The 15801-nt window shown below is 43.2% G+C and overlaps 1 protein-coding gene across 2 annotated transcripts in view; it reads right to left on the bottom strand.

Annotated features, from left to right (window-relative positions):
- CDYL (chromodomain Y like) overlaps nt 1-15801 on the bottom strand; it is a 250960-nt gene that overhangs the window by 187193 nt on the left and 47966 nt on the right. Inside the window, exon 1 of one of the 2 annotated variants that reach the window (XM_012768392.3) lies at nt 2336-2907. The exons of the other annotated variant lie outside the window; for it this stretch is intronic. Within the exon in view, the coding sequence (XP_012623846.1) occupies nt 2336-2359 (24 nt within the window). The 5' untranslated portion in view covers nt 2360-2907. Of the gene's footprint in view, nt 1-2335; nt 2908-15801 lie in introns of those variants that run through there. 2 annotated transcript variants of the gene reach the window in all.

Below are 15801 nucleotides of genomic sequence, written 5' to 3'. Positions count from 1 at the left end.
AACGTGAAATTTTATTTCAATTTAGGCAGAACTGGACAAAACAAGGCCTCTGACCTGAGCACTAAAGTACCTTGGTGTTCTTCCCAGCCTTGTGAGACCGTAATGTTCATTTACAACTGCAGATCATTTCTGTCCCACAAATACTGCCTTGGTGAAAACACTACAACCCTGAATCTTCAGAAACAAAACCAGGCCTCAGGGAGGCATTTTAGGTCAGTTACCATATAATAATAATTATCACTTACTGAATACTTGCTATGGGAATTGCAGGATATCCTTTATATATTTCTAATTTAAACTTCCCAGCTCTGTGAGGGAAGCATTGATCCTAATTTCACATATGAGAAAACTGAGTTTTCAAGGCTAAGGTGATAGAGTTAGAATTCAGCATCCAGGTTGACCAACTCCAAATCCAGACTCTCAACCATTATGCAAAACTTTCAAATGTCAACTTTTAATCATAATATAGTCAGTGTTGTTAAGTAAAGGAGAAATTAGAAAACTTACTCTGAAAGATACTGATCACTACATATTTATCACACATATTTACATTTATTACAACTATGCTTCTATTATACCTTTTCAAAACTAAAATAAAACCCATAATCAACAGTTCGATTATGCAGGTATATCATTCCTTTGCAATGTACTTATTTCTTCCCCAACATAAGTTCTTCGAGAGCATGAACCATTCTCATACTTCCCTATCTCCCTATGGAACCTTCACATGGCAGGGGCATTTAATAAACATGCTATATGAACACACACTTAGCATAAAATGTTACTTATAAATGACTTGTACCAGGAAAAGTGAGCAGAAAACCTGAAAATACAGAATAAACACAAAAAGAACTAAATTTAATTCATAAATGCACTAGTGGTAAATGTGTTGTCTTCAGAATCATTTTTATACACATAGGATACAACTTATGTATAAGGTGCTACTCTCATCCAAACCCAGATGGAAATGATTATGTACTTATGACCACAAAAACAAATGTGAGAGTGAATACTCAAGACAGGTATTAAAGAACGATCTAATGTAGAAACTAAAACCCCTGATACCCTTGTGTTATGTACTTTCCCACTGACAGCCTGGACGACCTCATCCATCCTAGACTCTACTTCCGGGCCTTCCCACACACACTTTTCCCCCTAGAAGGGAAGCACCTTGAGAACAGGGAGATTTTTTTTCCCTTTTACATCCCAGAATGACCTAAGATAGTATCTTGAATACAGTAGGGCACAGCTAATGTGTAAAATGTTGAAAAGAATGGAACAATTTCAGTGCCGGCTAAGGTACAGTGACCACACACAATGTAAGGAAGGAGCAGCCTCCTCCTGAGAACTTTTGCAAACACTCACTTTTAGAAAGCAACAAAAAAAATACTACAAGACTTTCACGGTTGGCAACAAAGCTCCCTTCTATGTCAACAGCAATAGTACACCCAGAAGAGAAGACAACTCCCAAGGATCACCCAGGGCAGTGGGGCTCTACAGACGCTTCCTCATTAAGTCCCTAACCACCTAGGTCCCTAAACACATCATAGAGCTGAGTCTAGAGAGTACCCACAAGTTCCATGTCTCTTATGAAAATGTACTTATAAACATATGTGAAACGGGAGAATCATTTCTCCAAAAGAACAGAAAGCCTTCCAAACTTCTGTACTTCCAGGAAGTCAACTTTTACGTCAAGAAGTTTCATGGAGACATACAAAACATGCCTAAAGATTCAAACTGATAACTCTCAAACTTGAAGTTGAGCTGGCAAACCCGACGTCCTTAGCAGTTCCTGCTGTACACTTTCTTATTTGCAACGCTGCGGCGCAAATGAATGACGGTGTATCAGCGTTAAATTTAAATTTCCTGGCTCTGGCCACAATGCTAACCTAATTAAAGCATGTGGTCACCGTTTAGCATTTTCAGTGCGATGTTTTGCATCGCTCTGGCTAACAGCAGAGCCGGGAGACAGTTGCACCGGTCCCCTCGTCCCGCCTCCCACCCACCGCAGGCGAGCCCCTCTCCCCACGCGCTATCCAATGGCCAGAAAACGCCTCCCGCGCCCCCGTCCCGCAGGCGGCGAGGGCTCCGCTCCCCCTGCCCACGCCGCGAGCACCGGGCCCGTCCGAGCGGGCCCCTCGTGTCCGCGCCACTTCCCCGCGGCCGGGCCGCCCCCGCGCGACAACTCCGAGGCCGCGGCCGCGGCGGCCAGCTCGCCCGCGCGCACTTCCCGTCCAGCAAGCCGCGCGGGGGAGGGGCGGCGGGCGGCGGCGGGGCCCGGCCGTCGGGCTGGACGCGGCCGGGCGGGGCGGCGGGCCGGGGGGAGGGGAGGTACCTCGTACAGCTCCTCGGAAGCCATGGTGGGCGGCGGAGTTGCGGGCGGGCGGGGCAGGGCGGCCGGGCGCGGGCGCCGGGCGGCCGACACTTTGTTTCAGTTGGGTCCTGCGTGGCCTGCGCTTCCTGCTCCTGCTGCCGGCGCCGGGCGCGGGGCGCGGACCAGCCTCTCCACTCCGCGGCCGGTGCGGGCCGGCGGCGGCGGGGTTGTGCGCAGGAGCAGCTGCGCAACGCGCCCTCGCGCCCCGCTCACTGCCCGGCGGGCCGGCTCGGGCTCGGGCTCATCGCGCCGGGCGCGGGCCGGGCGGGCTGGGCGGGCGGCGCGGCGCGGCTGGGTCCGCGGCTCCCTCTCCGGTGTAGTGCAAAAGCTTCCTACTTGCGACCGAAAACCTGCCCCGGCTACTGAGCATGCCCAGTGCGGCCGCCCGGCCCGGCGGAGCCGCGCTCCCGCGCTCCGGGTTTTCGGGCCGCCCGCACGGGAGGGCCGGGAGGCGGCGGGGCGGGGCGGCCGAGGGAGCGGCGGGCTGCGCTCCGGGCCGAAGCGGGCGGCCGACGGGCGGCCGCGGCCAGCCGGCAGGAAGGGGCGGAGCGGCGGGCCGGGGGCGGGGCGGCGGGCCGGGGGCGGGGCTCCCACTTCCCCGAGTCCCGCTCGCGCCGGGCCGCGCCGGCGCCGCCCCCGGGCCCGCCTAGACGTGGGCGCTCGCGGGCCCCGCGCGGGACGGGGGACCGGGCCTCGAGGCGCGCGGCGCGGGCGGCGGTGCCCGCGGGGGCAGACATCGCGGGCCCGGAGCCGGGCGGGAGTGCGCGGCGGGCCGGCCGCGTCTGGAGCCGCTGCCCCGACGGGCGGCCGCGCCTGGAGCCGCTGCCCCGACGGGCGGCCGCGCCGCCTCCCGCTCCCCGCGTGGGGCCGCGCAGAGCGCCCGCCCGGCCAGCCCGCAGAGGCCGGCGGCGCGGCCAGGTGGAGCCCCCTCCCCACCACGTGCCGACCGCCCCGCGGCCGCCGCCAAGACCTGGAGCCGGACCGCGCGCCCCGCGGGTGGCCCGGCGCGCTCGGGCGCTCGCTCCGCGGCAGGCCGGGTGGGGGCCGGGGCGGGCGAGGGCGCGGCCGCCCGCTCGGCCCGCACCTTCCCCCGCGCCGGCCGCCGGGCTCCTCCGGGAGCGCCCGCCGCGTCCGAAGCGGAGGCGCGCGTCTGGAACCCGGGCCCCGGGACGCCGGGTTCTGATGGAACGGCGCCGTCCGCGCGGTTCTGCGGCCGAACGGTGAGGACCGCGGCCCTCGCCTCCACGCCGCAGGGACGGGCGGAGCGGCCGGCCCGCGGGGCTGGCTGCCGGGCGCGGGCTTTCGCCGTGGGCACGGAATGAGCGGCTTCCCGGCCCGCTCCCCCAACGGCGGCGACCCAGGCGTCCCGCCGCACACCGCGGAGCCTCCCCACGGGCCTCAGGCCCAGTTCGCGTTCTCCCGGGCCCACGTCGGGAGCTTCGCCGGCGCCTGCCGCTCCCGGCGCACCCTCTCCGCTCGCCCCGCCGCCGGCTGCTCCGTCTAGCCGCGGAGCCTCACCGGCCTCCCGCCGCCAGCTCCTCCCTCCAGTTTTCTCCCGAAGCCCCGCGCCTGTGCCCCGGGCGTCTCTTAACCACCGCAGGCTCCGCGCACCCCCGCCGGGCCCGGCGCCGGCCCTGGGCTCGCCGAGGCCAGCCGCCTTCCTCCGCGCAGGGGCTTCCGCCTGCGAGCCCTGAAAGTCCCAGCTCTGGCGTCACCTCAAGCACAGCCTTCCTGACTCCAGGGCAAAATTAGCGACTCCCTCCCCGCGAGCTCCCGAAGACTCGCGCCCCGCGGCGGCTCCCACCGTGTGTCCGCAGGTCCGTCCACTCTTCGGCCCACCCCATCTCCAAACTGTGACCTGCAGCCAGACCTCACCTTCGAAGTTGACTCTCTGGCCCCTAGCACAACTATCTACCTAAAAACAGGGTGTTGCTCAGTGAATCGGAATTTCACTGTCCGCAAGAAAGCTCGATACCTACATGTCCAATTCCCATTATCAAATGCCTGGACAAGAATCCCGAATTAAAGTCTGCACCTCATCTACCTGTCAAGGCGCCTCAAACTCTGCCTCTTTTTCCCTGATGGCCCAGCCAAATCCCATCTCCTCCAAATAGCGCCTCTTTCCTCTCTCACTTAGCGTTTCCATATTTGCTATGTTTGATTATTGTCTTCTCTCCAGGCATACCAATTCATCAACATAAATTGTAAGTTCCTTGAAGGAAAGAACCAGGGCTTTAAGTATTTGCCAAGTCTCAAAGCAATTAGCTAGCACTACAGCAAGCGCTCAAATACTTGAAGGTGATGGTTAAAAATCACAGAAGCAAAATAAACTATAAAAAAGGAAAAAGGGATCCTCGATAGAAAATGAACAGATACATCTCACATATAAACCTATATACACCAATAGTCGAATACAAATATAAACATTTCTTCTTTTTCCCATGACCATCACCCTAATTATTGCCACCTTCAGAACAGAACTTGTTCTGCCATGTGCTTAGTGATGCTGTAATGTTAAATATATTGTCTCTAAGGAGTCTACAGTGCCATCAGTTGCCAGAGAGGGGAAGAAAGGGTAGGAAAACATCCACAACAACCATATTAGAAATTGAGCTAGTATATTAGAGATATACTTACATATATGTGTGTATATACAGACACACGCACACACAGACACAGAGTAAGGTGATTCTTCCCATTATGGAAACAAAAGGGGAAAGAATTACAGTCTAAAAAAAGTAACTAAAAAATGTCAATTTACATAGACCTTTAATCCAGATGATCTGGATTATTTATGCTGCTATGGTTAGTCATCAACATTTAAAAAAATAACCACAGGTAGCCTCTGTAACAAAGCGAGAGTAAGCCATTTTCCAAAACTCCACTCCAACTACCTCTCTCTCCAACAATTAGTTGGTTTCCACCACCAGAGGAGAAGGCTACTAAAGTAGTTGAGCAAGTTTTTAATTGTCCATTTTGTTCATCTCCTCTGCCCTCCATCTAAAACACCCACTGGTTTATTGAGTGCTATTTTGCTTATATATATTGTTTTAACCTTATTAGTTCACTTAGCCTTACTTTTAAGCAAACTTGCTTTCCTCCTTCAGTTTTTTAAATATAAACATTTTATCAGTTTTCACAGCATAAGTAAATATGTCCAAGATCATTTAATGGCTTCGAATTTACTCCACCTTTTATGAAATAGTGAAGTTTTACAGTAGTTTCCATGACCACGTGTGTGGGTGCTGTGAAAGTACTTTCTCAGTGAATTGAGAATAAAAGTGAAATTACATCCCCTAAACACATCAGGAAGATTGTACCAAAAATACATACAGCACAATATTACATACTATTAAGATACATAAATTTTAAAACATCGTAGAAGTGATCAACAAGGGAGATGATGTACGCACGTGATAAAAATACATGTCTACCGGTAATAAACTTCAATTCTTACCTGACCTGAGCTAGTTGATGGAGACGAACGTAACCCAGTTTACTCCATTTCCAAATCCTGTACACCCAAACCACTGAGAATCGACAACCAGTACTGCCCAAGAGTGGACTCTTCAGATCAGGAATCGCAGCCATTTCCCAACTACGGAGAACAATGACTGAAATCTTAAATTTGAGGTCCTCCTCTTTTCCCACTCAGCCGCCAAACCCATCCCATCTTCCATTCTCCTGAGAATCTGCATTTCATCTACATTTGAATCCCAAGGCTCCCAAGAGAAGAGGGGGATGGGACTGGAAAAACAAAAGAAGCCAAATCCAGCTACCGCCACTCTCAGAGCCAAAGGAGTTTTAACTTCAGGTGGCTGTGGAAAGCTGCTAATAATCACTCCTTCCACAGTTTTGTACCCCAAAAGTATAATCTGTCTTGGCTACCTCCTTTAAAGCCCAAAATTTATTTGTGTTTTGTATGAAGAAGCGACCTAAGTTTTTGTTTAAACACACTGTGGCTAAAGGGAAATTCAATGCCAGCCTTGTTATAGAGCACCCACACCATAAGGCTTGGTGGAGTTCCCATCTTAATCACCTACTCAAAAGAAAGTAAGAACATTTTAAAACTGAAAAGCAAAAGACAGGAGCATAGAGAACCAGCCACAAGATGAATTCAGATTCTGGGGGCCTTGTCTGAACTGGAGCCAACTAGTTCTTCCTTCTCTGAAAGCTTAAATTGGATACCAGTACCCTTTTCTTTTGTGGCCAACCAATAACAACTGGTTCAGTTGAATGCTTCTTTCCCTGGCCAAATAGCCAGTTTTCCCATTTCAGCTGGCAGCCTCTCCCCGCCTCCCTCTGTCTGGTTCCCAGGTAGGGATCATCTCTCTCTTTCCTCTGGACGCCAGTGGCTGGCTGCCGCGCTACTGCTTCTTGGCCAGATACCACCATTTAGTAATCTCTTTGCCCTAGCAATGTCAATTCTGTAGACCTCTTAACATTTGATTTCACCAATTTCCTCTTAGGCTGAGGTACCAACACTACCCAAAGCTCATCAATTTACAATTAAGGATCATTTTCTTTCTCAATTAGATTTAGGGTTTACCTGTGGTTCCTTTTTCTATTTAGCTAATGGTGGTCCTACCAAAGAATCTTTGGTGTTATGTATTCGTTGAACCTTCTTTTGATTGAAATAATTGATGAAGGCCAAGGAAGTTTTTTATTGATAATTTTGTACCTTACCCCACCAAAAGTCATAAAGAGTAAATAGCTGCAAGGTATTCCCAAGACTTTTTGGTTAACTTTATGCCTGGGCAGTAACATCTCATTTTGGATCTTGGAAAAAAACAGCAACTTTCCCTTGAATTATTGTGATGATTAATTATATTTGTCACTCAAGCAAGATGATCCCAGTAACCTCTTTACCTTTTGACTCTTGAGAGAAAAAGAGGGAGAGAGAGAGAGACAGAGAGAGAGCGCTAGGAAGGAAATGAGTATGGACATTTTGGCTGGTAAAGAAAATATTAATAGGAATACCAGGCCCACCAATAGCAGGGGTCCCCAGGACCAGAGCAGGCGGGTGTTGAATCTAAAGGAAAGAGTAAATGAGCTTGAAAGTAAAGTGGGGACCAGACAAACATATGGAAGCACTTAGTGGGGCTTGATTTTTTTTCCGATCACTATGACTAGGGTAGGGTAGTTCCCAAACCAGTAGCAACAACATCACCTTGGAACTTAGAAGTGCAAATTCTCTACCCACCCACCTACTGGAGCCCAGAAGTTTAACAAGTGTTCTGCATTATTCTGATGCATGCTAACATTTGAGAAACACTGGTTTAGAGCAGTATATTTGTATGTGTGTGTGTGTGTGTATATATATATATATTTTATCAAGCTATAGGTTTCAAACCATTAGTGGATCATTAAATCATTTTAGTAGATCTTGACTACCATTTTTAAAACAAGACAGAATGGAATGGACTTGGAAAAAGTATCACAGTACATCTGTCACTTCACTGAGCATGACCATTGTACAGCAAAAATTTGTTTCCATTATAAACAAATGCAAATATTTATGCACGTATATATATGCATGTATATACACATGTACATACATATATATTATTGTGCACCAGATTATAATGTAAAATGTGTTTCTTAGGTTTTGAGCTAGGTCAAAAATGTTGAAAGCCGGCCGGGCATGGTGGCTCACACCTGTAATCCTAGCACTCTGGGAGGCCAAGGCGGGCGGATTGCTCAAGGTCAGGAGTTCAAAACCAGCCTGAGCAAGACCCCCCATCTCTACTAAAAATAGAAAGAAATTAATTGACCAACTAAAAATATATATACAAAAAATTAGCCGGGCATGATGGTACATGCCTATAGTCCCAGCTGAGCCTAGGAGATTGAGGTTGCTGTGAGCTAGGTTGACGCCACAGCACTGACTCTAGCCTGGGCAACAAAGTGAGACTCTGTCTCAAAAAAAAAAAATATTGAAATCCAATGTTTAGGAAAATGTATAGTAAACTCTTACAAAGTTGGATTATTATATATAAATGATATTGCTAGGCCAGCAAATCAGGTGGCTCACACCTGTAATCCTAGCATTGTGGGAGGCCAAGGCAGGAGGATAGCTTGAGATCAGGAGTTTGACACCAGCCTTATCAAGAGCGAGAGTCTGTCTCTACCAAAAATAGAAAAAATTAGCCAAGTATAGTGTTGTGCCTATAGTCCCAGCTACTTGGGAGGCTGAGGCAGGAGGATTGCTTATGCCCAGGAGTTTGAGGTTGCAGTCAGTGATGACACCACTGCACTCTAGCCAGGGCAACAGAGCGAGACTGTGTCAAAAAAAAAAAAAAAAAAAAAATGATATTGCCGAAGTGCTCTGAAATCATTTTCTTAAATGGTTTAATGATCCCTTTTTTGTAGTACACATTATCTCTCCATAAATACTACAAAGGTGTTCAGACCAAGTTGTTTACTGAATTACACATATCCTAGAGTGATATATTTTGAGCTAATCAGAATTTATAGTACATATTTTAGGCCATTTTCCCCCCCAAAGAAATGTAGAAGAATTTCCACAGAATATCCCTAACAGACTGAACAAAATGAATGAAGTTTAATTTCATCAACAGCAACATTTAAAAAAACATACACAAACAAGAAGCATTTAGCTTGCTCCAGGAACTATTCTAAGCACTTTACAAATATTAAGCTCTTTAATTCAACAAGCACCTAATAAAAATCATAGCTAACATTTACAAAGAACCCTAAATAAGAACATTCTTCCACAAAGCACCTTTTGGAATAGGCACTATTACTGACCCCCTTCCTAGTGAGTGGGGAAACTAAAATTCATACCCAGGTCTGGGTAATTGTAGGGCCTGAGCTTTGAATCATTAAGTCATGCATTCATTCATTCAATAAATATTTATTGACCACTTATTTTGTGCCAGGCCCCTTGCTTAATCAATGTATGTACAATTGTCCCTGCTCTAGGTAGCTAACAATCTATTGTGATAGCTAGACATTAAATCATCAGGGAGAAAAAGTCTTAATTACCAGTCAAGGAAAATGGCAGAACCTATGAGCCCAGACCACCTGGAGATGAGTCTGGTTGCTGCTTCTCCAAAGACAGTGCCCAAGGCCGGGCGAGGTGGCTCACGCCTGTAATCCTAGCACTCTGGGAGGCCGAGGCGGGCGGATTGCTCAAGGTCAGGAGTTCAAAACCAGCCTGAGCGAGACCCCGTCTCTACCATAAAAATAGAAAGAAATTAATTGGCCAACTAATTATATATATATATATATATATATATATATATATATATATATATATATAAAATCAGCCGGGCATGGTGGCTTGTGCCTGTAGTCCCAGCTACTCGGGAGGCTGAGGCAGGAGGATCGCTTGAGCCCAGGAGTTTGAGGTTGCTGTGAGCTAGGCTGACGCCACGGCACTCACTCTAGCCTAGGCAAGAAAGCGAGACTCTGTCTCAAAAAAAAAAAAAAAAAAAGACAGTGCCCAGCACCCCCTGGCCACACTGGACATGCTTGGGCACCAGCAGAGCAGAATCATTGAAAAATTATTTTCAAATAATTTGATATCTCAAAAAAAAGGCATATAAGTAGCCATCATGGGGCAAATCAACATTTTGACTCCCATGCAATTACTTTACAGTTTAATATTTAAAAAAATGAAATATTAGACATGTAAAAAGGTATAGAGAATGATAGAACAAAGGCCTGTGTGCCCACTCCCTATATGAAGAAGAAGATTTCCATATTCAGGCCAATACTTGGCAGACTTTTGAATAATTTATAGATGGTAGGGAGTATACCATCTTCTGTTCAGAATTTAGGGCTTATTTAGTTGTTAATGTTTTTCATAAACTTTTTCTTATTTTAACAGATTTAGATTTACAGGAAAATTGCAAAGTTAATACAGAAAAAAAAAAGTTTTAATATAGAGAGTTTCTGTATACCCTGCACCCAATTTCCCCTATTATTAACATCTTTTATTAGTCTAGTACATTTGGTACAATACTGATACATCATTATTACTTAAAATCCATACTTTATCCAAATTTCCTTAGTTTTTACCTAATTTTTTTTCTGTACCAGGGTTCCATCTGGGACACTATATCACATCTAGTTCTCCCATCTCCCTAGTCTCTCTTGGCTGTGACAGTTGCTTAGACTTTTCTTGTTTTTGATGCCCTTGATAGTTTTGAAGAGTACTGGTCAGTTATTTTGCAGAATGTTTGCAGCATGCCCTCAACTGGAATTCATCTGATGTTTGTCTCATGATTAAACCAGGGTTTTGTGTTTAGGGGAGGGAGACCACAGAGGTAAAGTGCCATTCTCGTCACATCCTATCAAGGGTATTTACTGACAACTTGACTTATCACTGTTGATGTTGACCTTGATCACCTGGCTAAGATAGTGCCAGTCAAGTTTCTGCACTGCAAAGTTACTTTCCTACACCCCTTGCCCTACCCCTTCCCACACTGCAGGTACTCTTTGGAAGGGAGTCAGTATGGACAGCCCACACTTAAGTGAGCAGCTGTGCTTCCCCTTCCTGAGAGCAGAGTATCTAAATACAAAAAGCATTTGGAACTTTTCTGCTTAGGAGATTTGTGTCTTCTCCCCCACTTACCAATTTATTAATCACTTATTTATATCAGTATAGACTCATGCATTTTTATTTTATAATTTGGATTATAATCCATACAATGTTACTTGTATCTTATTGCTCAGATTGTTTCAGGTTTGACCACTGAAAACTCTTTCAGTAGGCTCTTGTGCCTCTGTGACATACTCCTACCATTAGGGAGTATATATTTTGAGCCTTTCTTACTTTCTGGCACTATAAGATGCTCCAGGCTCATCTTGTATATTTTCTGCTCCAGTCCTAGAATCAGCCATTTTTCCAAGGAGCCCTGGTTCCTTTTATTGAAAAATCATATTAGAAAGCAAGACCTGAGTACAAGATGTGGTCATTGCTACTGGGGCTCTTTTAGTTTTTGATTAGGTCATCCCTAAATGAATCAGCCAAAATCTGAAGGATGAGCTAGGGTAAGAGGGTGGTGGAGATGGTCCCAGGCTGGGGGAAGAGCTTGTACAGAGGCCTAGATGTGGAAGGAGCTCCACACCTTTGAGACTCTGATGGAAGCTGGTGAGACTGGAATGCAAAGAAAGGAAGGGGACATAAGATGGGATCGAGAGGAAGGCAGGTCTGGTGGGTCATGACTGTGTCATGGGTCTCTTAAGTAATAATCTGATCCGTATTTTTAAAAAGCTTGGCTCTATGAAGAACAAGTGGTTGGAACAGAGCAATTAGGAAATTATTGCACTATTGCATTCAATCTGATGCATTTTTGTTTTGTTTAGATATCAAATTATTTCAAAATAAAATTTTGGTAATCCTGTTTTGCATGCCTCTAAAGTGAAGGACACTGCATTTAGGACCTCTAATGCAGCATTGAATAAAGTGGATATCTTATCTTGGTTTTTATTACAAAGGGAACACTTTCACCATAAGGAGCAATATTTTTTTTTTTGACCAAAGGAAATTTATAGACATCTTTCATCAGATTAAGGCAGCCAGAGTTTTCTAAACATTTTTTATTAAATCATGAACGGATGTTGAATATTGTCATTTGCTAAAATGATCATATGATTTTATTTCTTCATTTTGTAAACATGTTGACACATTATTTTTAATTTTAAACAAATTTCTTTTTCTGGAATAAGCCAAATAAAATTCTGATATGTTATCATTTTTTACATGTCTTACCTCTGCTTGAATCACTATCATTTTTGTAAATGAATAGATTTGGTATGCTGATGTGTTTAAGATTTTGAATCTATGTTTATGAGGAAGATTAGCCTGAAATTTTACTTTCTTATCAGGTTTTAATATCAAGGTTATATAGATCTCATAAAAGAAATTGTCGTGTACTTCCTCTTTTCCAATTTGTTGTTTGTATATAAAAGCCATTAATTCTTCCTTAAATATCTATATGCATTTACTTGAAAAGCCATCTGGTCCTGAAGCATTCTTGTTGGAAGGTTTTAAATTATAGATTCAAATTCTTTTTTTTTTTTTTTTTTTTTGAGACAGAGTCTTTCTCCATTGCCTGGGCTAGAGTGCAGCAGGGCCATCATCACAGCTCACTGAAACCTCAAACTTCCGGGCTAAAGTGATCCTCCTGCTCAACCTGCCAAGTACAGCTGGGACTACAGGTGCATACCACCATGCCAGGCTAATTGTTCTATTTTTTGTAGAGACAGGGTCTCATTATGTTGCTCAGGCTGTTCTTGAACTCTTGGCCTCAAGTGATCCTCCTGCGTTGGCCTCCCAAAGCGCCAGGATCACAGGCATGAGCCACTGTGCCTAACCCAAATTTTTTAATAAAGGTATATTTAGGTATTCTATTTCTTCTGTGTCAATTTTTCCATTTCATCTAAATTTTCAAATTTAATAATATAAAATTGTTCACAAAATTTTATGTTTGTAGGATCTGTAGTAATGTCTCATTTTTATTCTTGAAAGTATGTATGATTTCTCGAAAGTGTGTATAACTCTTCATTCTTGAAAGTATGTGTGATTTCATTCTTAATTCTTTCTTAATTGACTCTTAATTCTTCATTCTGAAATGTAGGTATGGTTACTTTATCAGTCTTGCCAGGGTGTGTTTTGAAAATACCAACTTTGGACTTTCCTGATTCTTTATATTATGTGTCTAATTTATTTCATTATGCTTCTACCATTATTATTTCCTTTGTTTTATGAGTTTTATTTGTTATTCTTTTTCTAATTTCTTAAGATAACTTTGTTCATTGACCTTTACTCTTTCTTCTTTTTCAAATGTATGCATTTAAGCCCACATGCCTTATTATTTTGTATTTTCATTACTTTTTAGTTCAAAATATGTGCTTATTTCCATCGTGGTTTCTTGAGCCATGAGTTACTAGAAAGATATTTCATTTCAAAATATAGAAATTTTATAGTTATTTTTTATCTGATTTCTGGCTTAATGAGATTGTTGTCAAAGATCATAATCAGTACAATTTCAGTCTTTTGAAATTTGTAAAGACAATGTCACAAATATGCGCAAGTTTTATAAACATTTTCTGTGGTAATTCAAAAGACTATTTTTTTTTCAGTTGCTATGTGCAGTGTTCTCTCTCTTGCTCTCTCACACACATTCAATTTCACTGTTTGTGTTGTTCAAATCCTCTATCAGTTACTGGGACAGGTGTGTTAAAATCTCTCAATATGATTGTGAATTTGTCTATGTCTTTTCAGTTTAGTTTGTTTTGCTTTATATATTTTTAAGCTATGTTATTAGGTACATGAAAGTTTAAAACTGTTATATCTACCTGGTAAAGTAAGCATTCTATCATTATAAAGGCAACAATAATTTTTTACTTTAAATCTACTTTGATATTAAGATACCTACAATTAGATTTCTTTTGATTTGTATTTGTGTGATAGATAAATCTTTTTCTAAGTGTGTATTTTTAACCCTTCTGGGTCCTTAAGTTTTACATATGTCTCTTACAATTGGAAATTTTATTTTTTAATTCAGTCTGATAATCTTTGTTTTTTAATTGGGGCATTTAGTCCACTTACATTTAAGGTAATTATTGATGTGTTATAGTTTTGATTATACCACATTATTCAGTATTTTGAATTTATCTTACCTTCATTGATTTGTTTCAGACTAAGAACTTTTACTTATTTTTTTAATTTTTTGCCTTCAGCTTTATACATGGATAATCAAGAACTTTAAAAAAATTATTCTATTTTTTTCTCATTATCTTGAAAGTCATATGTTCTTTTACAATATATATAGTTGTAACCTAGAAATTAAGTGTGACTCTCTCTTAACTAAGTATAATATCAATACTTTTATCTTTTTTCTGGACAACATGAGAAATTTAGAACACTTAAGACCTTTATTCTAGGTCCCATTGACCAATATCCAAGCATTATTTATTTCATATCCCATCCTTGTTGTTATTTTATATTTTAATTCTTCATTTTAAATGCCCCAAATCATTATAATTATTGCTTTATGCAGTCAATATTTATTTAGATTCACATACATATTTACCCATTATATTGTCCATCATTGTTTACTGTATCTCCAAGTCTGGAATCATTTTCCTCCTGCTTGAAGAACAACTATTTGCTTTAGTACAGATTGCTGATGATGAATTATCTCATTTTTGTTTGTTTGAAAAGGTCTCATTTTACCTTTTTATGGAAGGCTATATCACTTGGTATAGAACTGCAGGTGGGCAATTTTCTTATTTTCTCTTGATAATTTTAATACATTTTATTGTCTTCTACTTTCCTGAAAAATATGCTATATTCTTACTCCTTTGAAGGTAATCTGTCTTTCTTCTCTTGTTATTTTTTAAGACTTTCTTTTTGTCTTTGGTTTCAGCAGGATTAGGTGTCTCGGTATTTGTGTTTTTATCCTGCTTGGGGTTCATAGGAATTACTGAGTCTGTGGATTGATGTCTTTTATCCATTTGAAAAATTATGCCAGCCATTATCTCTTGTTATTGCTGATAAATCAGTCTCTTCTTTTCTTCTGGAGTCTCAAAGAAAATAAATTAGAGCTTTTCACTGGTGTCCTATGTATCTTATTACCTTTTCTGATTTTTCTTTTCTTTTGTTTTTCCATTTCATTCTGGGTACTTTCTTCTGATCTATATTTCAGTTTACTAATTCTCCCTTCAATTCTGTCTGATGTGCTCTTAAACTTTTTTCTCATTGTGCTCTTGAATCCAGAATATCCATTTGATTTATTTTTTTGTCGTTGTTGTTCTTGGTTGAAATTCTCAATCTTGTTTGACGTTTTTATGTCCTTGACCTTAATAATATGGTTATTTTGAAGTCAGTATCTCAAACTCTAATATCTGTAGCCTCTGAGGGTCTGTTTCTATTATCTGCTATTCTTGTTTATTTTAATTCATGCTATTTCACTCATTGTGTGTCTGGTTATTTTTTATTATGTGCCAGATATTGTATTTGCAAAACTGTAGAAATGTTTTAGGTCTGACATGATGTTATCTGTCTCTAAAGAGGATTTATGTTTGCTTCTGCTAGCCACCTAGGTGCTCAAACACTTAAAGTTCACTAAAACCAATTTCATGGATGAAATAATTCAAAAGCTGTAGTCTCTAGAAGCATGTACTTCTGAATTACCCTTTTCCCTAAGGTCCTTCAGAGTTTAAATCCGCTATGAGGGGAAGTTCATTCATGAGGCTCCGATCCCTTGATGGGCCCTTAATACCAATCCCTGTCACCTTAGTCCTTTGTGGCTTTCTAAACCACAATTCAGTCTTTTGGTCTCTCAACCTTTTGGCCTTGCTCTCAGGGCAAAAGCATATCACAACTCCAGGCTCACCTTCATGGGCCTTGAAGCTTCCCCACCCTAGCTCAGTACTTTTCAGTCTCATAT

This window comes from Microcebus murinus, chromosome 15 (genome assembly GCF_040939455.1).
Source record: "Microcebus murinus isolate Inina chromosome 15, M.murinus_Inina_mat1.0, whole genome shotgun sequence".
Classification (NCBI taxonomy): Eukaryota; Metazoa; Chordata; class Mammalia; order Primates; family Cheirogaleidae; genus Microcebus; species Microcebus murinus.
Note: the sequence above shows the minus strand (reverse complement) of the source record. Positions and strands in the feature narration are given on the sequence as shown.